Source organism: Pongo pygmaeus, chromosome 19 (genome assembly GCF_028885625.2).
Source record: "Pongo pygmaeus isolate AG05252 chromosome 19, NHGRI_mPonPyg2-v2.0_pri, whole genome shotgun sequence".
NCBI classification, from domain to species: domain Eukaryota; kingdom Metazoa; phylum Chordata; class Mammalia; order Primates; family Hominidae; genus Pongo; species Pongo pygmaeus.
The window spans coordinates 19,814,417-19,837,134 of NC_072392.2; the positions used below are offsets into that span (position 1 = coordinate 19,814,417).

The following is a 22,718-nucleotide window of genomic DNA, read 5'->3' on the forward strand; positions in this document are numbered from 1 at the left end:
AGATAATATGTCTAGAGGAGTGAGCCCCTACTGTGTGCCCAGCACTTTCCCCACAGGATCCTCTAGCTAAAATATACAAGGGTCATGGAGAGAAATACCCAGTTAAAATACCAGAAATGAAGAAGTGATACCATTAGAGACACTAAAAAAGACCATTAGAGATACTAAATAACCATTAGTTAATAGTATTAGCTTTTGTATTCTGAGATTCAACAGAAACAGTCACTTCCCTCCACCCCTATGTGTATCCCAGGACCACCCTGGGTAGGGAGGGCTGAGTTCAGGGAGGTCTGATGCTGGTCCTGGGCTCCGGGGATGACAGTGATGAGGAACTGGGTGCACACATGAGTGGGGGAGCCAGGCCTGGCCAGAGAAGTAACACACATGTGCACAGACATGTTTACCCACATACACGTGTGCACACATGTGCACAAACACAATGCAGGCAGGCATGTTGATGCCTCAGGCAGCGGAGGACCTGACTCTGGGCCCTGCTGACCCGGGCAAGGCCCCATTGTGATGCGTGCCATGACATCAGAATGTCACTGGTGCTTAGCACCTATCCGCTCTCCAGCCTGTGTCTGTGTTCTACAGCAGTTACTAACACACAGTGGTGTTGGTGAGCAGCTTGTGGACTCAAAGGTTTTCTCCCTGAGAGGCATAACCCAGGCCAACTGATTCATCAGAATCAGGTGAGTGTCACCTGCTCTCTTCCCTCCAGGCTGACTTGGGGACAGTGGCTATGGTATGGGCGGTGTTGGCCTCTGGGCAGCTACAGAGGAGGGTCATCCCTGAGCAGTCACCGGGCGCCCGTTCTACACTGCCTGTGTAGACAATTTTCTCTTTCGTCCTCATGGTGGCTTCGTAGAGTGGGTGCTGTTCCCGAATGTACCCATTCCACAGGTGAGACATCTGGGGTCAGAGAGGCGGTAACCGGCCCGAGAATCCAGACATGACCCTGGGTTTTGCTCTCAGCCCTGCTGTGTGCCGTGCTAGACTTCAGGCCTCAACCCTGAGACCTCCCTGCTCTAGATCCCAAATCTGCCCAGATTTCCGATCCCGATGGGGCAGAGCCTGGCCGTGGAAGAGACACTGGGATGGATCCACTGTGGGTGGGGAGGAGGGAAGGGTCCTCAGAACACACCTGGGGCCTAAGCTGGGTCCTGATGGTCACTGTGGGACCCACTGGACACACACAGTCCCTTGTCTGGGAGTGGCATGGGGAGCCTTCTGCCCTTGGGGAGTTGTGGAAAGTGAAGGAGCCCTGGAGGGCTGGCTGAGGGGAGACTATCTTCTCTTGTGTTCAAAGGGGTCCAGGCACTGGGGTTCTCCCCAAGTATTTCTTATTCTGTCTGGCCTTGCTTTCCTTTTGCCCCGAGTATTCTCAGGAAGGATGGTCCATCTAGATGTTCTCCAGGAACGAGGACCCACTGTTCTTCATCAGTCACCCAGGAAAATGAAGCCCCCTCCTGTAGGGACAGCTCAGAATGGTGGAGTCCACAGTCCCTCCCTGAGAGATGTGGTTTCCATGAGCACAGTGGCTGCTTTGGAGACAGTAGATCATTTTCATCCCCAAAACCAAACACACTCCTGCTCAAATGGCGTTATTCCTAAAGCAGCTTCACTGGTTAGACTGAAGGGCCACGGTAGCCCAAGTGATGAGCAGGGTAGAACGGAGCAGTCAGGAGAGATCTTGTTCCCCGTAGGAAACTGGGCATCTCTGTGGCCCTGAGCATTCAAGGAGGCCGATCGTACAGAGACCTCTGGTGCCCGACCGCAGTTCGCATCCACATCCCTGGAATAGCCCATCACAGGCTTTTCACCCTTGGCAAGTGGACACCATTCACCCTGCCGGGGCAGGTGTGTGTGCATTTCCTGGCATAAGGGGACAATGGGATTCTCTGTCCAGGTCCCACTCTTCTTGAGTCCTTGGGAAGATGCCCACCCCTGCTTGGGGCTTCAGACTGCAGAGACCCATGGAGGTGTGGGCCACGGGGTTTGGCCCCTTTTTACCGGAGTGCAGTGGTGGAATGAAGGTTATACAACCAGCCAGCATCTGGGAGCCCGACGGGAGCGGTTCAGGGGTTCTCTGAAGCTGTCGGGTACAGTGTAACCTTTAGACAATTTTGTCTCACAGGATGGACATGATAGAGGACGCAGATAGTTTGCAGGCACAGGAGCGGGAGGACATAATTATGAAGTATCAGAAGGTACAGTTGGGTCTGCTCCTTGGAGGGAGGTCTCTTCCAGTGCACCCTAGTCAAAGGGTCCTGGGTTCCCTAGGAGCACAGGGCAGGGACGGGTGGCCAATACCCCCAGGCCCTTGCACCGTTTACCTTGGACCCCTCACTAAGGCTCCCTCTGGGTTACAGGGACACCGAGCTGGGCTGCCAGAGGACAAGGGGCCTGAGCCTGTTGAAATCTACAGCAGCATTGATCGCTTTGGGATTCTGCAGTGAGTCCTCTGTGCTCCCCTCACCCCTAAAGCAGCTGTCTCAGCTCAGGGATGGGTTTGCTTCTAGAAAAGCCTTTCTGACACAGGACATGTCTCGCCAGGTCTGGCCAACCTCTTTTCCAGGGTCAGAACTCCTCCCTGGCTCCCCTGGAGGTCCAGCCTGAGGTTGTGGTTGGGCCAGAGGTGCAAGGCCCATGTAGGGAGCGGGTGGGAATGGAGACTGGGCTAGGCCAGGCCCCTGGGCTCTCAGCAGTTCTGTCGGCAAGTTAGCACAAGAGGAGCGGGGCAGCCTGAGGTTCTGGCCCTGTGTACCAGGAGACAACCCTGGTGAGATCCAAGGGTTGTGGCCACAGGGTGAGGAGACACCTGGCCCAGCCTCAGGGCTGTTGTCCAGCAGGTCTCTCAGAGCCCACCTGCCCCTGTCCTCCCCCATTTCCCTAGAACTACAGCCCTCCCTGTCCCCATGGGGAAGGGGGAAAGGTGTGGGGACAGTGGGGGCTTTGGCCCGAAGAGAATGGGGGAGAAGACGGGAAGGGCCCCGCTCTGGGCATCTCACGGTGAGACTAGGGAGGCAGCAGGGTTTGTGGTTAAAGACCCTGGGTCTGGTGCTGGGAAGGGATCTGGGGCCAGGTAAGAGGAGCCCAGCCTGGAGCCCATCCCTCAGGGATCATAGGATGGAGAGAGAGCGGATGCCGGGCAAGATAAGGTGGGAGGGAGCTTATGAGGCGTGCCACTTCTGAAACGCAGGGTGTGTGGCTCAGGTATAGGGAGAGGCAGGTGGATGCTTGGCCAGCCTTGGAGCTGTTGTCCAGCAGGTCTCTGAGGGCCCACCTGCGCCTGTTCTCCCCCATGTCCTTAGATCTACAGCCCTCACTGTCCCCATGGGGAAGGGGGAAAGGCATGGGGACAGTGGGGGTTGTGGCCCTAGGGGAATGGGGGAGAAGATGGGCAGGGCCCCATTCTGGGCATGTCACAGTGAGGCCAGGGAGGCAGCAGGGCTTGTGACTAAAGACCCTGTGTCTGGTGCCAGGAAGGGATCTGGGGCCAGGTAAGAGGAGCCCAGCCAGGAGCCCATCCTTTGGGCATCATAGGATGGAGAGAGAGAGCATCCCAGGGGAGGTACGGTGGGAGGGAGCTGATGAGCCATGCCACTTCTGAAATGCAGGGTGTGTGGCTCAGATACAGGGAGAGGCAGGTGGATGCTGGGAGGTCAGAACCTGCAAGAGCCTTGGGGCTGTCAAGTGGGATGGGTCCCTGGTGCACCCAGAGTACACTGGGCAGGTCTCAGGGCAGGCTCCCTTGACCCAGGTGGGGTGATGTGGTCACTCCCTGAGGGACTCCTGTCAGGGCCCGGTCGCCCACCCTAGGTGGCCCCCATCCCATCTCAGGGCTAACCTTTCTCAGCTCCAGCAGAAAGCACCACCTCGAGTCCAGGACGGGCAGCCCCATTGTGCAGCCTGACCACCCCCCATGCCAGGGTCCCAGTAACCCCAGCCAGGCTGTACTGGGAGTCCCTGTACTCCTTCTTCTCCCAGGTCCTGCCCCTCCTGGGAGTCAGCCCCACAGGAAGGCCCTTGTCCTCCCTTCCCTGTGCCTTCTCCTGGGCTGAGTCCTGAGCTGGATAGGGACAGAGCCAGTCCTTTCTGGGGGTCGGCTCCCAGGCTTGGGCGGCTCCAGGCCTTGTGCAGGTCCTCAGCTCTGCCTGGGTTGCCTTACAGTGAGACGGAGCTCCCTCCTGTGACTGCCCGGGAGGCAAAGGTAAGAGCCTGATGCATGGAGGGGCTGGTCCAGGGATGTAGGGACTGGGCGGGTGGTCAGTGAGGCAGAGGAAGCAGCTGGCCTAGGTGGTGGCGGGTGAGGGCAACACGCTGTCATTGGGAGGGGCAGCAGAGACCTGACCCCAAGTTGCCGTAACTTTGGCAGTTTGTTAAGATTCCAAAGTGAGAACCACAGTCCTGGCTTGGAAGTGGCTGCCTGCTTGTATCAGGAACCCACCTAGAAGCTGGGACCTAAGACTGGTGTATCTGTGGCCTGAGGATGGCACATCCTGGGGTCCCAAAGCCAGCCCACTGGTGCTCATTTGCTCAAAGGCTCTCAGCCCTTAGGGTCTGCCCTTCCCTGGCTCCTTCCAGCTGGGTCCCACCAGGGATCCAGAGCCCAAGACCCAGCATCCACGGGCGGCTCTGGGAAGCCTGGCAGCTCCGCTAACTCCAACATGTCTCATTTGGCAGCAAATTCGGCAGGAGAGAAAAAGAAAGAACAAGTGGCTGGAGATGCTGGGTGAATGGGAGACATATAAAAACAGCAAAAAGGTAATGTGTGGAGGGAGAGGCCCCTGGAAGTACTCTCTGCAGAGACAGGGGTCAGGCACCCATGGCTTTGGCCTGGCACCATCAGCCTCTCAGAGCGGGGGTGGCACACTGTCCTTGCCCAGAGGACTGCAGGCCTGGTCGCCAGATTGCCTGCCTATTCATGCAAGTGTCACCTTGCTGGGAGGGAATCTGAATCTAGGGCTGGGACCACCTGGAGTTCAAGGCTAGGGATGCCCTAGTGACCTGAAGGAAAAAAAAGGTGCAGATCAGAGTTTCGACTCTGAGTGTCCATCCACTCTTTCAGTCCTGGGAAGGCAGACCCTGTCCCAGCTTGATCTCACCTCTACTGAGGAATCATGGGGCCAAAACCGACAATTTCCAGAATCCCCAGGCTCTGGTCCTTGCTGGGGTCACCCCATGGCCTGTGACACCAGATTGTTTTCTGCCCACAGCTCATAGATCACATCTATAGGGGCGTTCCCATGAACATCAGGGGCCCAGTGTGGTCAGTCCTCCTGAACATTCAGGAAATCAAGTCGAAAAACCCCAGAAAATATAAGGTACTGTCAGCCAGAGCACAACAAACAGGACAGGCCGTGTCAGGGGCCCAGGTCTCCAGCTGGAGGGAACGTCAAGCCCACCCTGTTGGGGGTGGAGGGGGATGGTCAGATGCACATCCTGGGCATGGACAGTGGCATAGTCACCAGAGACAAACTCAGCTCTGGTGACCCTCCCTGGCTTCAGTAACAAGCCAAAAAGCAGCTTTGTGCAGAAGGAAACCTTCCTTCTTTCCTTCCTTCCCAAAGTGCTGACTGTGGGCTGACTGCCATTTGGGGCAGGGAGGCTTCCATCTGTTCTGAGGCTGCTTCCTCCTCTTGGCCCTGCAGATCATGAAGGAGAAGGGCAAGAGGTCATCTGAACACATCCACCAGATCAACCTGGACGTGAGCAGGACTCTCCGGAATCATATCTTCTTCAAGGATCGATATGGAGCCAAGTAAGCCTACGGGAGCCGCAGGGTCCCAGTGGAGATGGGGTGAACAAGAGGGATGGAGACTTCCCCGCAGCAGAAGCCAGGGTCACCCAGCAGGGATGACAGCTGCCAAGAGCTCTCCTGGCCCAGGGAGCAGCCGGCACCATGAACCGAGCACCTCCCTGGTTCCAAGCCCTGGGCCAGGCTGGAACATGTGGGGCCAGAACCCAGGAGGATCCTGAGGAGACAGAAAACAGCAAAGAAAATCACGCACAATGGTGAAAGGTGCTCTCCCTGACCCATGGGGACGCATGGTAGGACCCACGGGAGGGTGGCAGGATGGAGGGCCCATAAGCCTCCCCAGGCAACACTGACAGCACCAAATGCTGGGAGAATTAGGGGTCCTGGAAACTCTCATCCAGGTCTGCTGGGAACATGACATGGCACAGCCACGTTGGCAGCCAGTTGGGCAGTGGCTCACAAAGCTCAATGGACTTGAACCACGCATCCCCAAGGTGTCACAGATATTGAACCCACTGATTTGAAAACTGACATCCACATGAAACCTGCATGCCACGTTCACTGCTTGATTCATTGTCACTCACACACGGAGCCTTCGGGGATGGCCTTCAACACGGGAATGGGGAGAGACAGGCTGTTCCTCCGTTCAAACGGGAAGACCTGGTGAGAAAAGGGAACAAACCAGTGATGGCTGCACGAATGTGGGTGGATCCTAGATGCATTTTGCTAAGGGAAAGAAGCCAGACCCAATAAGCTACCACAGTAGGATTCCCATTCCTAGGCCATTCTTGAAAAGGCCAAACCATAGGGACTGAGAAGCAGTCTGGGTGGCCAGGGGCTAACGGATCGGGGAGAGGCTGGGTGCATAGGGGAAACCCTGGAGATTTGGAAGATGAAGGAGTCTCTCCAGGAGGGGCTGGAGCAGTGGCCAGGAGACTGCACATTGGTTTGGAACCATGGAGGAACTGTACACCCAAAGACTGAACTGGTGTGTGTGCAAACTGGAAAAAAAAAAATCATTCAGCGTGAAAAGGATCGGTCAACTCACTGTAGAACTGGGCTATTTGCATGTCACAGATGTGGATTTTACTGAAACATTTCTTCAACAGTCTCAGGCCCTGAAGAGCTCACTGCTTATCTTGTGAATCATCTGAACCTGAAATGGGATTTGTTGTTAGGATTTGTAGACAAAGTGAAACTAACAGCATCTGCACAAACCAAACCATAGCCCCCTTTCTCTGTTTCCTAGGCAGCGGGAACTATTCTACATCCTCCTGGCATATTCGGAGTATAACCTGGTGAGTATTCCCGGCAGTGAGGTTCCCGGGCCGTATTTCCATATTCACAGGAGTGGGTGTCTGGTGGGGGTGTTGTTGCTTCTTTTAAAGTTAGTATTTGTGACCCACCAGGATATAGGAGGCAGGAGTCCAGCTCACTGCTGGCATAAACCTCCAAGCAAGGCAGTGGTCTCAAGGGGTCAAGCTGAGACACAAAGGAGTTGGGGCCTGGACTCCTGGTGTCACCTGGGCCTGACCACCACTTCTCAGAACAAGAAATGACGCCCTCCTCCTGGGGCTGCCCCAAAGCCCGGGAGTTTGGCAGTGTCACACGCAGGACAGTGCTCTCAGGAGACATTTTGGACAAGGTGCTGAAGTGCCTGATGGACTTGGCTCTTGTCATGAAATGAATTTGCATCCTGAGGAAGCCTCTTCTTCATAGGAAGCCTCCCCAGTCACCTCTGCCCTCTCCAATGACATGAGTCCTCCCAGGTGACCTCAGCCCTCCCAGGTGATGTCCTTCCATGGTGACTCTGGCTCTTGCAGGAAGTGGGCTACTGCAGGGACCTGAGCCACATCGCCGCCTTGTTCCTCCTTTACCTGCCTGAGGAGGATGCATTCTGGGCACTGGTGCAGCTGCTGGCCAGTGAGAGGCACTCCCTGCCAGGTAGGTGAACAGCTGCCCCTGGGGCCTCATGCAGCCAGACCCGGGGACGGCCACCGTGGCCAGATGATCTCGGCTTTCAGCCAAGGCACCATCCTTGTGTCGCCAGCTTGTTGGGAGACTTTAGGACATCTCTGCTGAGGGTCCCACAGGAGTCCACAGATGCCTTTCATCCCCATCAGCAGAGGGCATCTCATCCTCCCCGTGGCCACCCTCTGTGTCCTGGAGCCACGCCCTCCGGCTCTGATTATGTGCAGCTGACTCTCCCCTCCCTGAGAGTCCTCCTGCCCTCCAGCTGCCTGGGCTCCTGCTGCCCTTGGTGCCCATGAATGGGCTGACCAAGCCCAGGTGGCAGCATCTCCCCATCCCGTGTCCCCTGGCATGACCCCACTTCCAGGAGATGACCAGGAAGCCCAGCCCCCACCCTATTCTGGCCGCTCTGTTGTGGCCTCAAAGTCAGGCTTGCCCTTTTTGCACCCTAGCCCGGGAGGCCTCCAGGGGAACCTCCAGCCAGGCTCCAGGGGATGTTCCTGTCCCACCTCCCCAGGGCAAAGGCCACATGGTGGGGTCACCAGATGGGAGGGTGGGAGGCCTTCGGGTTTGGGGGCCTCTGCAGCTGCCCAGCTCTTGCAGCTGATGGCTCCACATCTTGGGGGAAGGCTCTGACTTCATGATGGGCTTGGGGCTTCTCAGGATTCCACACCCCAAATGGTGGGACAGTCCAGGGGCTCCAAGACCAACAGGAGCATGTGGTACCCAAGTCACAACCCAAGACCATGTGGCATCAGGTGAGTTTATGGTCCCCTGGGCTCTTCTCAGAGGCCCTGCCTCCCGTGGGGCTGTAGGAGCAGGGGGACTGGAGCCCCTCGTGGGACTGGTGACTGGCGGAGTCTCAGCCAGGGCCTGACCTGGGACGTTGGGTTCTCCATGGGCTGGGAGTTGGTTTCCTTTCCTGCCCTGGAGGAGACAGAGGCACAGGGATGGGGGCCCAGCTCCTGCAGAGCAGGGCAAAGGGCAGTGTGTCCACCAGGAGTGTGGGAAGGGGACAGTGTTGTGGGGAGCTCTGGACACTGCCCAGTGTTCTGCACTAGGGGAAGGGTCTTCAGAGGCCCTGGAAGATGGAGGTTTTTAGGGCAGCCCAGGGGGCCCTGAGCACCTCTGTTCCTCCCATCAGGACAAGGAAGGTCTATGCGGGCAGTGTTCCTCGTTAGGCTGCCTTCTCCGGATGTTGATTCAAGGGGTAAGGAGGCATAGGGAGATCCTGGCTCAGGGACCCTCCTTGCCCTGCAGTGCCCTGCTTCCCCATCCCGGGGGTCTGGCTCACTCCCAGCCCACAGGAGGCTCAGGCGGGTCCCCAAAAGTCACACAAGCAAAACCCTCTGCCCAAGAGGGGTCATCCCAGGGCAATGGCTGGGGCTCAGGCCCAGCTTCATGGGCTGACTGGGCCAGGACCCAACTTGAGAGGGCTCAGGGAAGCCTCAAGCCCTGGGCAAGCCCCTCTCTCCAGGAGCCACATCCCCACTCAAATGAGTGCCCCCTATGAGGAGCTGCAAGACCTTGTCTGACCCAGCATTCTGGATGGCTCAGGCGGCCCTCATGGGGAAGGTCACTGACTCTGGAGACTGAAGCCCCAATGTGCGCAGCTCGAGCCACCAGCCCCAGCCTGGAAGGGCCAGGTTCTCTCACACCTGCTGTCCCCACAGATCTCTCTCGGGCTCACCCTGCGCCTGTGGGACGTGTATTTGCTGGAAGGAGGACAGGTGTTGATGCCGATAACAAGCATTGCCTTTAAGGTTCAGAAAAGTAAGTCTACGTGTGCCCAGTGGGGCCTGGGGAGCCCTGTGGTCAGACCCCGACTGGCCCGAGGGCAGCTTCCTCACCCTGTCCTCATGATCCTCTGTTATGGCCCAGAGGGAGGTCTGGCCAGGTGGGCTGGGCAGGGCACTGTGACGCCGAGCCCATCCCCCACATGACCCAGATGAAAGTCGGGAGTGTGGTGAACACTTCCCTGCCCAGATCACCCCCCAGCCACAGTCTCCTGTGTACATGTGGACGCCTGGGGTGGCCACAAAAGGATCTGGCACCGCCCAGTGGGAGACTGAAGTGGCCACAGGGTATGAGCTGTGACCATTCCCAGGTAACTCTCTTGGCCTGATATCCACCCTGTCCCTAGAGCGCCTCATGAAGACATCCAGGTCTGGCCGGTGGGCACGTTTTCGGAACCAGTTCTTTGATACGTGGGCCATGGACGATGACACTGTGCTCAAGCGTCTTAGGGCCTCTACGAAGAAACTAACAAGGAAGCAAGGGGACCTGCCACCCCCAGGTGGGCTCCAGTGCCATGTCCCCTCCCATGTCACCCTCTTGGGCAGTCAGTAGTGGGCGAGTGCCCCGGACCAGCAACCCTACTACCTGGGCCTTCCTCTTCACCTTTTCTTCCTCCTCTTCCTCCTGGACTCTAAGAAAGTATAAGAGGCCCACCGGCCCTCGGGGCAGGCGCTCAGTGCGTGTGTACTGGACGTGTTGTGCACGCAGGAGGGGGATGTGGGCAAGACCCTCCAACAAGCCCCCTCCCACTTTCCATGGTGTCTTGCTCTCCCCCTCACAGGGCCCTCAAAGTTACTAGAGGAGCCAGACCCATTTGTGGGAGACCCTGCCCCTCCCTGCAATCACCCACAGCCTCAGAGAGCAGCAGAGGCCCCTCACTCCTGCACGCTCCTCCAGGGTTGCCAGGACAATAAGACTTGAGCAAGGGAGACAAGGGAATTGGGTGTCCCTGACCCACAGCGCATTCAGGGAGAGGGCACAGGTGGGGCCCCGGGCCCAGAGCCAGAGCCAGAGCCAAGAGTTCAGCCAGATGTGGGAAGGGTCAGTCCTGGCATGGACTGGGCAGCCCAGGGAGGCAGAGGGTGGCCCACGTCCGGGCCCAATCACCTACTGCGGAGACAGGTCCCCATGTGAGGTGGTAAAGGGCTGGGTGACATCCAAGGCCCCTCCCACCTGAGTTCTGACTGGGGGCCATATCCCAAGCCCAACAGCCCTGGGACGAAGGTGTGTGGCAGGACACCCCCAGCCAGTCTGAACCCTGGGGGCAGTCCCAGGAGCCACCCGCCATGCCCCAACGGCTTCCCCATGCCAGGCAGCACGCACCCCTCCCTCTGGGATCAGCAGACTACAGGCGTGTCCTCAGTGTCAGACCACGGGGGCCACACAGAGACCCCAAAGACTCCAGAGATGCAGGCAGGTGGGGCCCAGCCCGGAAAGGGCTCACTGGAGACACTGACCACGTCTGTTTTCCTTTCAGCCAAGCCCGAGCAAGGGTCCTCAGCACCCAGTCCTGTGCCAGCTTCACGTGGCAGGAAGACCATCTGCAAGGGGGACAGGCAGGCCCCTCCAGGCCCACCAGCCCGGTTCCAGCGGCCCATTTGGCCAGCTTCTCTGCCATGGGCACCTCGTTCTTCCACACCCTGTCCTGGTGACGCTGTCTGGGAAGACACCTACCCTGTGGGCACTCAGGGTGTGCCCAGCCTGGCCCTGGCTCAGGGAGGACCTCAGGGTTCCTGGAGATTCCTGGAGTGGAACTCGATGCCCCGCCTCCCGACAGACCTGGATGTAGGGGGCCCTTGGTTCCCTCATTATGATTTCGAACAGAGCTGCTGGGTCCCTGCCATATCCCAGGAGGACCAGCTGGCCACCTGCTGGCAGGCTGAGCACTCTGCGGAGGGGGTGAGATTGGCTTTCACTGCACTGAGCCCCAATGTGGACATAGACTTCCGGGCCCTGCAGTGCACCCAGCACTGATTCCAACCAGGACACCCCCTTCAGAGCTAGGGACAAACAGCCATGCGCTCCCACCTCAGGGCCTTGCCTCTGCCACCTCTACTTGGAAAGTGTTCAGTTCCCTCTAGGCTTCTAGAAGCATCTGGGCCAGGGCTCATGGCAGAAGTAATTTCCCGAGGCTTAACAACCCAAGCAGGTTTCGCATCCTCATTTTATTTTTTGTTAAACTTATGAAAATTTATTAAGAAAGTGTGCAGCTCGAAACACATGCACAGATGGAACACACCAGCACCCAGATCACAAAGCCAACCATGCCCAGCCCCTCCCAGCACCCCCAGCCCTGCGACCAGCATTCTGAATTCTAATGACACCATGAGCCTGCCTTTGTACTTGAAACTCATGGAAGGGTAACCACCTTCATGTTTTAAAATAAATGTTTCTTCCTGTTGAAATGATTTTAGATATACAGAAATATTGAAAAGGCACTATAGTGTCCTACACCTTCCATCTAGCTGCCCCTAATAATGATGTTTTGTAGTAGCATGGCACATAAGAAATTTAGGCCAGGTGTGGTGGCTCACAACTGTAATCCCAGCAATTTGACAGGTCGAGGTGGGAGGTTCAGGTTCACTTGAGTCTAGAAGTCTGAGACCAGCCTGGGAAACATAGGTGGACCCTGTCTCTAGAGAAAAGTCAAAGAAATTAGCCAGGCATGGTGGCATGTGCCACCTAGTCAAGAGGCTGAGGCAGGAGGATTGCTGGAGCCCATGAGTTCCAGGAAGCAGTGAGCCATGATTGCACCACTACACTCCAGCCTGGGCAACAGAGCCAGACTCCATCTTCAAACAAACAAACAAACAAACAAAACTTATTCATGTAACCAAACACCACCTGTTCCCCAAAAACCTATTGAAATTTTTAAAAAGAGAAAGATAATGCTTGTGAAGTACACATTGTCTTTCTCTCATACTGCCACCTAAGTTATGTTTACGAACAACTATAGTAGGCCAGATATTTGTGATATAAGTTATGTAACTACAAAGAAGTTTTTTTTTAATTGTTACTCATTTTTATCTCTGTATTTGTTTGAAGTTTACTAACCAAATAATAGAAACATTTCCTCCTCCTTACACAGAACTGCCTTACTCTTCTGGATGATGAGGATCATAGATTGGAATATTTGAAAATCCAGGATGAACAACACCTGGTAATTGAAGGTACAAGATGGAAGCATGCATCTATATTAAATTTTCAAGGGGAAGAATTTAAAGAGTTACTAATAACCCATTTTATAATTTTCTCCAAGACAACTATTATTTGATCATTATGTTTTTATGACAAAGAAACCCTTTGGAAAAAAAAGAAAAAGAAAACCCTTTGAACTCTTATGTAATCCTACCATATGATTTAGATTGCTTTAAAGGGAAAATATTCTGTTTTTAGTCATTGACAAAGGATGGGAATGGTAGATAAAAACAAGTGAATTCAGTTTACAAATTTATACTTCCTTAAAATTTTCAAGTTGCTGCTTTGAGTTTGAGTAGAGAGCAACTTTCTTGCATAGTTAGTAGCACAGGCTTTCATTAGTCATCAACACTGGCTACTCACTGACAGAGCTACTTGTATATTCATAGATTTACACACTGGCATACACATGCCATTAAAACTTTTTAAGTGTGTCTTTTCCCATCAAGTTTTGTGGCAACGTTGTTAGCTGCCTTTGTATTCAAATGAATAGGCCGGGCACAGTGACTCACATCTGTAATCCCAGCACTTTGGGAGGACAAGACGGGTGGATCACTTGAGGTCGGGAGTTCAAGACCAGCCTGGCCAACATGGAGAAATCTGTCTCTGCTAAAAATACAAAAATTAGCTGGGTGTGGTGGCACGTGCCTGTGGTCCCAGCTACTCAGGAAGCTGAGGCACGAGAATCAGTCAAGCCCAGGAGGTGGAGGTTGCAGTGACTCAAGATCACGTCACTGCACTCCAACCTGGAGGACAAAGCCAGACTGTCTGAAAAAAAAAAAAAAAAGGAATAAATTACTCTGACAGTTGTTACAATTTAAGAAACAATTGTAATATTTCTAATGTTTTAAGTATAAGAAATTCCATTGTTTCTGAACTTTAATTACTTCTGTAGATGGTTAAGTATAATTTTACTTCAAGTAGGTAATTGAGGGAAAAGATTATTCAAACCAAGTGACTTTAAAGTCCTCAATATGAAGAATAGGAATGGTTTTAGAGCCAATTACAGGCATGTGCTGCATAAAGATGTTTGACAACAAAAGACCTGTATATAGCAGTGGTCCCATAAGATTATAATACTGTATTTTTAGTTGTACCTTTTCTGTGTTCTAACATGTTTAGATACACAAATACTTACCATTGTGTTACAGTTGCCTACAGTGTTCAATACAGTAACATACTGTACAGGTTTGTAGCCAAGGAGCAACAGCCTATACCATACATAGCCTAGGTTTGTGTAGGTACACACCGTGATATTCACACAAAGACAAAATCACCTAATGATGCATTTCTCAGAATGTAACCTCATCGGTAAGCAATGCATGTACTAAAATTAACTAGATTTTAAAACTTCTGATTTAGGAATAAGATGTCTTTAAAAAAAAAAAAACAGAAGCAATCGAGTGGGTGTAAATTAGATAGATAAGAAATTAACACATTCCTATCTGTCCTTCCAGTTCACAACAAAGATATGAGTTGGCCTGAGGAGATGTCTTTTATAGCAAATAGTAGTAAAATAGATAGACACAAGGGTAGGTCTCCAGTATTATTTTTTAAGGAGATTATTTTAAATGATTTTTTTTCTTCTCTCAACTACTAAAGTGCTAACAACTTTTGGTTTTCTAGTTCAAAAGTAATTAGGGCCCTTCTTTTTCTTTTTTCCTGAAGCAGCATTTGATGTTGGCAAACCCACCATCAAATTATTTTCTAAATTTCTTTCTAACTCTGCAATTAAATAATTTATATGTTTTAAAAGACATACTAGAAGAAGAATTGTTTGAATTATTTTGAAAAATCATAGCAGTTAAAAAGAATAATTGCTGCTTCTGGGTTACAAGTGAGCATGGATCATCACTGTTGCCAGACACTCTATGAAAAACCTTCTCTAGCATTTCAAAGACCTGCTAGAGAATTATTAGCACCATTTAGCTGATTATGAGAGTTATAAAAAATCTTTTGATTGAATATAAGTAACTGTTCGTGCCATGGCATATTACTACAGCTAAGCTTTGGTTCTCTTATTGTTTGTTCCAGTTCCCATAGAAAAGGGAGCCACAGGTCTAAGCAACCTGGGAAACACATGCTTCATGAACTCAAGCATCCAGTGCGTTAGTAACACACAGCCACTGACACAGTACTTTATCTCAGGGAGACATCTTTATGAACTCAACAGGTAATCTTTCTTGAGTCACTGGCCTCTTAACCTGTGACTTTGATATAAACCCAATATCACCTAAATTTCCTCTTTTTTCACCCTGCGGGAAAAAGATTTTATCTTATTTGCCCTATTTAATATGAAATAGGCCAAGGAATACATCTCTTATTTCAAAAAGAAAAGATATTTTGATGTGAGATGCTAGGCATTTTTGTGCCCACATGATTGTAATTTATGAGAATCTTTGGCAACAAATTTTCCTCTCAAACTTCTAGGACAAATCCCATTGGTATGAAGGGGCATATGGCTAAATGCTATGGTGATTTAGTACAGGAACTTTGGAGTGGAACTCAGAAGAGTGTTGCCCCATTAAAGCTTCAGGTAAGCAGGTTAAAATGATATAAAAGTATTTAATTCCTAAATAGTTGTTTAATCATTTTTCTGCACTTGTTTTTTGTGTTTAGCCTTTTGGATCCTTCACTTGGTATAAACAAGAGGCCAAATTCTTTTGCTTGTTTAAATATTTGCAAAATACTACTGTATATGTAGTGGGTAGGATAAAGACCAAAGGTACACTCTAAATTGGGGATGTCATTCATTTTCCTAATTTGTCAAACATCTTATATGAAGAGTAAACCTTTTTGGTAACACTTCACTATTAGCAGTGTTCTAACTGCAAGGTGGACCTCAGAGTCTTCTTAATTACATCCAATCCAATCCATTTTCAACATAACTAAGATAGTTCTATCTGTAGAATACAAAGAAGGAGGCTGGGAGCAGGGGCTCATGCCTGTAATCTCAGCACTTTGGGAGGCCGAGGTGGGTGGATCACTTGAGGCCAGGAGCTCAAGACCAACTTGGGCAACATGGCAAAACCCTGTCTCTACTAAAAAAAATTAGCCAGGCATAGTGGTGCATGCTTGTAATCCCAGCTACTTGGGAAGCTGAGGCACGAGAAATGCTTGAACCTGGGAGGTGGTGTTTGCAATGAGCCAAGATCACACCACTGCACTCCAGCCTGGGCAACAGAGTAAGACTCTGTCTCCAAAAAGAAAAAAAAAGTAGAAGAATGAATGAATGAAACTAATGAATATAAGTTTTATATTAATATCAGATGTAGTAGATTTTAGTGAAGTTAGGATTATTCATTATTTTTATTTAAATACAAAGCAAAAGCTTTTTATATTACAAATTATTAACTATAACAGCTACACATTTGACTACTTACTTCTTGCCAGGCACTATTCTAATTAATTTGTACCCTCTAAATAATTCTAATGCAGTTAATAAAAGTTAGGATGCAACCAGACCAGAAAATGTAATTGTTGAAGACAACATTACATTATATAAAATAATATATACACATATTATTTTATACATGCTATGTATTATTATATACACATTATTTTATGCATGTTATGTATATATTATGTACCTATAAAATATACATATTTTATATGCATATAAAAATGTGTAAAACATTATAGAACAGGATGTCTTTCAATGTGAGCAAATGCTGTTTTAGTATTTCTGTCTTAAATAACATCTGTGTGCCTGAAGAACAGTTTGCTTACGTGATACTGACAGAGGACACAGTATTGGCCAAAATAGTTCTCTTTTTTTTTTTTTTTTTTGGTCATTTGATGTTAAGATTCAAAAGATTTCATGATTATCCAAAATACATTTGTTGAAATGGAGGCAGACTAAGTACTATACTATTTATTTTCTTACAGTGGCTCTGATTGGATTATACGACATGTTCATTCCAAATTTTATGGGTAGGAAATAATGACTGATACTTCTCTTATATTTATAGTGGACCATAGCAAAATATGCTCCCAGGTTTAATGGATTTCAGCAACAAGACTCCCAAGAACTTCTGGCTTTTCTCTTGGATGGTCTTCATGAAGATCTCAACCGAGTCCATGAAAAGCCGTATGTGGAACTGAAGGACAGTGATGGCCGACCAGACTGGGAAGTAGCTGCAGAGGTTTGTCAGTTTTGAGTTTCTAATGTAAGCAATAGACAAAATGTTCTGGCCACAAATACATGTAGCACAACTTAAATGCAAACTAAACTATCCTGAGATCAGAATTTTACTGCGAAAATGAAGGAATTTCTGTTCCTGTGGTTAATTGTTATGCGATAATGCCAAAACAAAAATACCTTTAATGAATATAGAAAACTGTTGCCAGTTCACATTGTAAACTTGATGGGACTGGATGTAGGAATAATTATCCAGTGGAATTTAAAGAGTCCCCCTAATTGTTAAAGTAATGTATACAGTGACCTATAGGCATGCTTTATAATTGTTAATGGACAAATAACTTTAATATTTACCATGGTTACCTTGATAAGAACAAATGAAAAACAGGATTTTCCATCTCAATTTAATATTTTATGTTAAATGAAGAGTAAGGATTATATTCTTTACATTTAAATGCAATATATTTAACCAGTTTCTGTGAATTTATATAGAAATGCCTCTCTTATGGATTTTGAGAGAAAATTCTCATCTTTTTTATTGCTAGGCCTGGGACAACCATCTAGAAAGAAATAGATCAATTGTTGTGGATTTGTTCCATGGGCAGCTAAGATCTCAAGTCAAATGCAAGACATGTGGGCATATAAGTGTCCGATTTGACCCTTTCAATTTTTTGTCTTTGCCACTACCAATGGATAGTGATATGCACTTAGAAATAACAGGTAGGTCATAAAGTTCTGAAAAATTACTTGACTCCATTAAATTTACTTTATTTAAATAGCCTGAATTTGTAAGCATAGTTATTTGTTTACAAATAAAGACTGGTAGTCAGCATATTATAACTGAGCAAGCTAATTTTAGGCATGACTTGAGGTTTGAAAGATGTAGATTGGGGCATTTTTTTTTTTGGTTTCAAATATGCCAGCAACTCTCTTTAAAACCCCGCAAAGCCACTCATACTTTTATGTCAGATGAACACCAAAAAAAATACGGATTTCACTTAATATTATCCCTAAGTACCATCTGTTTTAGTGTTTACACATAAAATAAAAATTCTAGGCTGAAATATTTGCTATTATATTTACAGGTCAGATATATCTGTACACAGCATTTAAGGCTTTCAATGAAACCTGCATTTTACTGATAAAAGATCTTTTCTCTTTACTAGTGATTAAGTTAGATGGTACTACCCCTGTACGGTATGGACTAAGACTGAATACGGATGAAAAGTACACAGGTTTAAAAAAACAGCTGAGTGATCTCTGTGCACTTAATTCAGAACAAATCCTTCTAGCAGAAGTGCATGATTCCAACATAAAGGTAATGTTAACTACTCTAAGAAACTTTTGATTCTATCCTTCAAAGATGACATTTTCCTCGATTATTATGATCAGTTGTTAGGTTATGTGACCAAGAGAGATACTAAAACATAGTGAAAACTGAACAACAACAACAACAAAAAATGCCAAGTTTTCCAACCCAGAAACTTAAAAGAGTTTTCTACTAGAATAAAAGGATAATACTGATGGTGGTATTTTTGAAGAAGGGAAATATGTAAGGCTGCCTGTATGGAGTGTTCTAGCTGTGTCACTATAGTATAGGTTTCCTCCAAAGACTGCTGCTATCACACTTCACAGCTCTTCTATATTACCACTGTTACTAGAATTCTTCCTAGGTTAAAGTATTTTATGTATTTATGAATGTGTGTTTTTAGTATTTATGAATATATATACTTGGTCTTTTAACACACTAAGAAATTAAGAGTAAAGACAAATTGACACCAATCATGTCTTTCTACATACCAGCTGGGGAAACAAATAATCTAATAAATATATTGCCTACTCTAAATTAAGCTCCTGCAACTGGTATTATTTATATTCATCTTTGGGATTTCTGAACACACTCTCACCTCATTGACATTTTCTTCATATGAAATGCAAAAATGGGGTGTCTGAGGGTTGGAATTTAGATCCCTGAAACAAAGGACAAAACTGAAGAAGTCAGTCATATACAACACACTTCTTCCTGTGAAAAGAGATAATAGTTCAACAATTGAGGTTAGTTTTCAGTTATTTTTATCAAGCATTCATCCTTTATGTAGTTGAAAAATTATTCAATCATCTCGTTGGTTTTACGGATGAAAGCACCTAAGACATTCTTTTGAAACACATTAGAGAGAGAACTTTTCCTTTTTATCTGAAACATCCCCCCCTTCTCATCTTGCTGCTGTTTCTGTAGAACTTTCCTCAGGACAACCAAAAAGTAGGACTCTCAGTGAGTGGATTTTTGTGTGCATTTGAAATTCCTGTCCCTGCATCTCCAATTTCAGCTTCTAGTCCAACACAGACAGGTAAGATAGAACTAGAACTCCTTCTCATGATTGCACCTTTAAATATTTGTCTAAGAGTTGTCATCTTTGTTATATTTGTTCATGCAGAGGATATTATAGCAGAAGAGTTTTGGAACCCAAGGGAAACCTTACTGATTATTCCATATTTTTTAGATGAGAAACCTAAAATTTAGAGAACCCAAGTGACTTCAGTTAGATAGGTAGTTGTTAGCTAACATACTCTTGGAATTCAGATCTCTTTGAACTTTTATCTAATACTAACATGGCAACAGCTAGTATGAGAGGAACATACTACCAGAAAATATAAACAATAGATATAGCTAGAAAGAAATCCAATATTATATGTAATTTAATGTGGTCACTCACTGAGTCCTTTTAACCACTAGTATGCTTTGTCTATTCTTTATGTTACCTACAATTAGGTCAATTAGGCTAATTCCCCAACTACAAAGGGCTTTATGAGGCTCCCCTTATTGATGTGTAGTAGGTAGATAGTCCTGACGGTGAGTTGGTGGATGATCTAATTTTAGTTTTAATTTAGAGCATCACTGTCCAATAGAATTCTGCAGTGGTGGGAACTTCTGTGATCTTTGCCATCCAATATAGTATCCACCAGTCACGTGGACTGTTAAGCACTCGAGATGTGGCTAGTGTGACTGAGAATGATGCATTTTTAATTTTTATTTTATTTTATTTATTTATTTTGAGAAAGGGTCTCACTGTCACCCAGCCTGGAGTGCAGTGGCATCATCTTGGCTCACTGCAGCCTCTGCCTTATGGGCTGGAGCAATCCTCCCACCTCAGCCTCCCAAGAAGCTGGAACTACAAATGTGTACCACCATGCCCAGCTGTGGTGTATCTTTTGTAGAGATGGGTTTTCACCATGTTGCCTGGGCTGGTCACTAGCTCCTGGGCTCAAGGGATCTGCTACCTCAGCCTCCCAAAGTGCTAGGATTACAAATGTGAGCTGCCTCATCCAGCCTGATTTAAATTTTACATGTAACATCTGGGTAGAGTTTACCGTATTGGACAGTGTCTTCAAAGGTGAAGAGAAGGAAAAGAAAACAAGTGGTAGAACTGTTTGTGTGCTACAACATGGTGCTGATACAGGTTTCTGCAAAAATTCTGCTTAAGAGTTTCCAGCAGTTACTCTTTCCTTTTCATTTGGTCAAAAGTGTGAGTTAAGGAAGTAAAACTGGAAATTAAAATCTTCCAATAAATCTAGAGTTATTTATACTATGATTTCTCCCTGCCCTGTGTTAAGAGACTACACTGTCTCTGGTCCTCAGGACACTTGAGAAAAGAGCAAAGATGAAAATACCACAAGCTTACGATGCTGTACTTATCTTTGAATTTGTAGATTTCTTCTCTTCGCCATCTACAAATGGAACATCCACCCTAACTACCAATGGGGACCTACCCCGACCAATATTCATCCCCAGTGGAATGCCAAACGCTGTTGTGCCATGTGGAACTGAGAAGAACTTCACAAATGGAATGGTTAATGGTCACATGCCATCTCTTCCTGATGGCCCCTTTACAGGTTACCTCATTGCAGTCCACCGAAAAATGGTTAGTTAAATGTTAGGCAACTCACTGCCAGTCTTGCTAGTGTCATTTGTGAAATAGCCATTTTCTGTCTTTGCAACATCATTGAATGCATTTTCTTCTCTTTTTTTCTTTAATTTTTTAAAATTTAATACATTTACAAATTTTATTTTTTTACTTTTTTATCCTGTCCTCAAAATCTGTTGCTATGAATGCATTTTCAATGTATTATATATGCTAATATAAGTGATCAGAGCCAGGATTTAGTATTACTCATGATGGCTAATGTATGAAATGACATTCCTCATCCATATATTAAGAGGCAACAGGATAGTCAGTGCATCTGAGTACTACTTTCTTGAAAAATTTGTGTCTCCTGGCCAGGTGCAGTGGCTCACACCTGTAATCCCAACACTTTGGGAGGCTGAAGCAGGGGGATCACCTTAGCTCAGGAGTTCAAGGCTAGCCTGGGCAACATAGTGAGACCTCGTCTCTACCAAAAAAAAAAAATTTTTTTTAAACTAAGCAGCCATGATGGTGTGGGCCTATAGTCTCAACTACTCTGGAGGCTGAGGCAGGAGGATCACTTGAGACTAGGAGGTCAAAGCTGCAGTGAGCCATGCTTGCTTGCACCACTGCATTCCAGCCTGGGCAAGACCCTGTCTCAAAAAAAGAAAAAGAAAAGAAAGAAAGAAAATGGCTGGGTGCAGTGGCTCACACCTGTAATCCCAGCACTTTGGGAGGCTGAAGCAGGTGGATCACCTGAGGTCAGGATTTCAAGAACAGCCTGGCCAACATGGTGAAACCCCATCTCTACTAAAAATACAAAAATTAGCTGGGCATGGTGGCGTGTGCCTGTAGTTTCAGCTACTCGAGAGGCTGAGGCAGGAGAATTACTTGAACCCAGGAGGCGGAGGTTGCAGTGAGCGAAGATCGTGCCACAGCACTCCAGCCTGGGTGGTAAAGCGAGACTTTGTCTCAAAAAAAAAAAAAAGTATCTCCTAAGCCAGACATGTTTAGGAGGAACCCTTGAGGACAGGATTTTGAAGCTATAATATGCTACAATGCTCACACCTGTAAATAACCACTCCACTCCAACTTGGGCAATAAGTGAGACCTTGTCTCTAAAAAATTAGAAAAAAACAAAAACCAACACACACAAAATTTATGTTTCCTGTGTGTTTATGTAGGTATGTACATCTTCACTGCCACATAAATGCGGATGGCTTTGGAAAAGTTTTTTGTTTTGGGTTTTTTTTTTTTCTTAGAGGACACAAGAATGTTCTTGGGCAAAATCAAGTTGTGCATGATTCCTCTCTTGATAGTCTAATATATAACTATTGCATTAAAGGTTCACTCTTTGGTAAAAAAGAAAAAGGAAGGTTTGAAAACTGTGGTCAGTGGATAATTGTTAAAGAGGTAGTCTTTGGGTATAGTGGCAACTTGGTAGAGTAGAAAGGGCGCTGAACTAGGAATTTAGCCACCTAGGTTTTAGTTCTAATTCTGCCACTAGATAGCTGATTGAGCTCTTTGGACTTTAGTGTCCTAATTTTGTAAAGGAAAGGAAAGGCCAGGCACAGTGGCTCATGCCTGTAATCCCAGCACTTTGGGAGGCCGAGGTGGGTGGATCATGAGGTCAGGAGTTTGAGACCAGCCTGGCCAATATGGTGAAACTCCATCTCTATTAAAAATAAAACAATCAGCCAGGCATGGTGTCACACACCTGTAGTCCCAGCTACTCAGGAGGCTGAGGCAGGAGAATTGCTTGAACCTGGGAGGTGGAGGTTGCTGTGAGCCAAGATCATGCCATTGAACTCCAGTGTGGGTGATAAGAGTGACACTCCATCTAAAAAAATAAATAAATAAATAAAATAAGTAAATAAAATAAAGTAAAGGAAAGCAGGGTTTCTAGATCAAGTAAATTGATTGTATAGCAGCAACAAGAGAAAATGAA

At 47.7% G+C, this 22,718-nt stretch overlaps 1 protein-coding gene across 3 annotated transcripts in view; it reads left to right on the forward strand.

The window, feature by feature from the left end:
• The first annotated feature begins 539 nt into the window (after positions 1–539).
• LOC129017730 (ubiquitin carboxyl-terminal hydrolase 6) overlaps positions 540–22,718 on the forward strand; it is a 49,002-nt gene continuing 26,823 nt past the window's right edge. The window contains exons 1-24 of one of the 3 annotated variants that reach the window (XM_063656028.1): positions 540–692; positions 1,707–1,860; positions 2,138–2,210; positions 2,373–2,455; positions 4,174–4,213; positions 4,687–4,767; positions 5,220–5,327; positions 5,655–5,764; positions 7,011–7,059; positions 7,585–7,705; positions 8,396–8,490; positions 8,877–8,942; positions 9,406–9,505; positions 9,876–10,028; positions 11,007–11,428; positions 12,618–12,699; positions 14,185–14,259; positions 14,762–14,900; positions 15,158–15,263; positions 16,699–16,872; positions 17,414–17,588; positions 18,035–18,186; positions 19,105–19,216; positions 20,577–20,788. In XM_063656028.1, coding sequence (XP_063512098.1) covers positions 2,139–2,210; positions 2,373–2,455; positions 4,174–4,213; positions 4,687–4,767; positions 5,220–5,327; positions 5,655–5,764; positions 7,011–7,059; positions 7,585–7,705; positions 8,396–8,490; positions 8,877–8,942; positions 9,406–9,505; positions 9,876–10,028; positions 11,007–11,428; positions 12,618–12,699; positions 14,185–14,259; positions 14,762–14,900; positions 15,158–15,263; positions 16,699–16,872; positions 17,414–17,588; positions 18,035–18,186; positions 19,105–19,216; positions 20,577–20,788 — 2,727 coding nt within the window. In that variant the 5' untranslated portion in view covers positions 540–692; positions 1,707–1,860; position 2,138. The remainder of the gene's footprint in view (positions 693–1,706; positions 1,861–2,137; positions 2,211–2,372; positions 2,456–4,173; positions 4,214–4,686; positions 4,768–5,219; positions 5,328–5,654; positions 5,765–7,010; positions 7,060–7,584; positions 7,706–8,395; positions 8,491–8,876; positions 8,943–9,405; positions 9,506–9,875; positions 10,029–11,006; positions 11,429–12,617; positions 12,700–14,184; positions 14,260–14,761; positions 14,901–15,157; positions 15,264–16,698; positions 16,873–17,413; positions 17,589–18,034; positions 18,187–19,104; positions 19,217–20,576; positions 20,789–22,718) is intronic. The other 2 variants (XM_054458408.2, XM_054458409.2) reach the window with 2 other exon arrangements.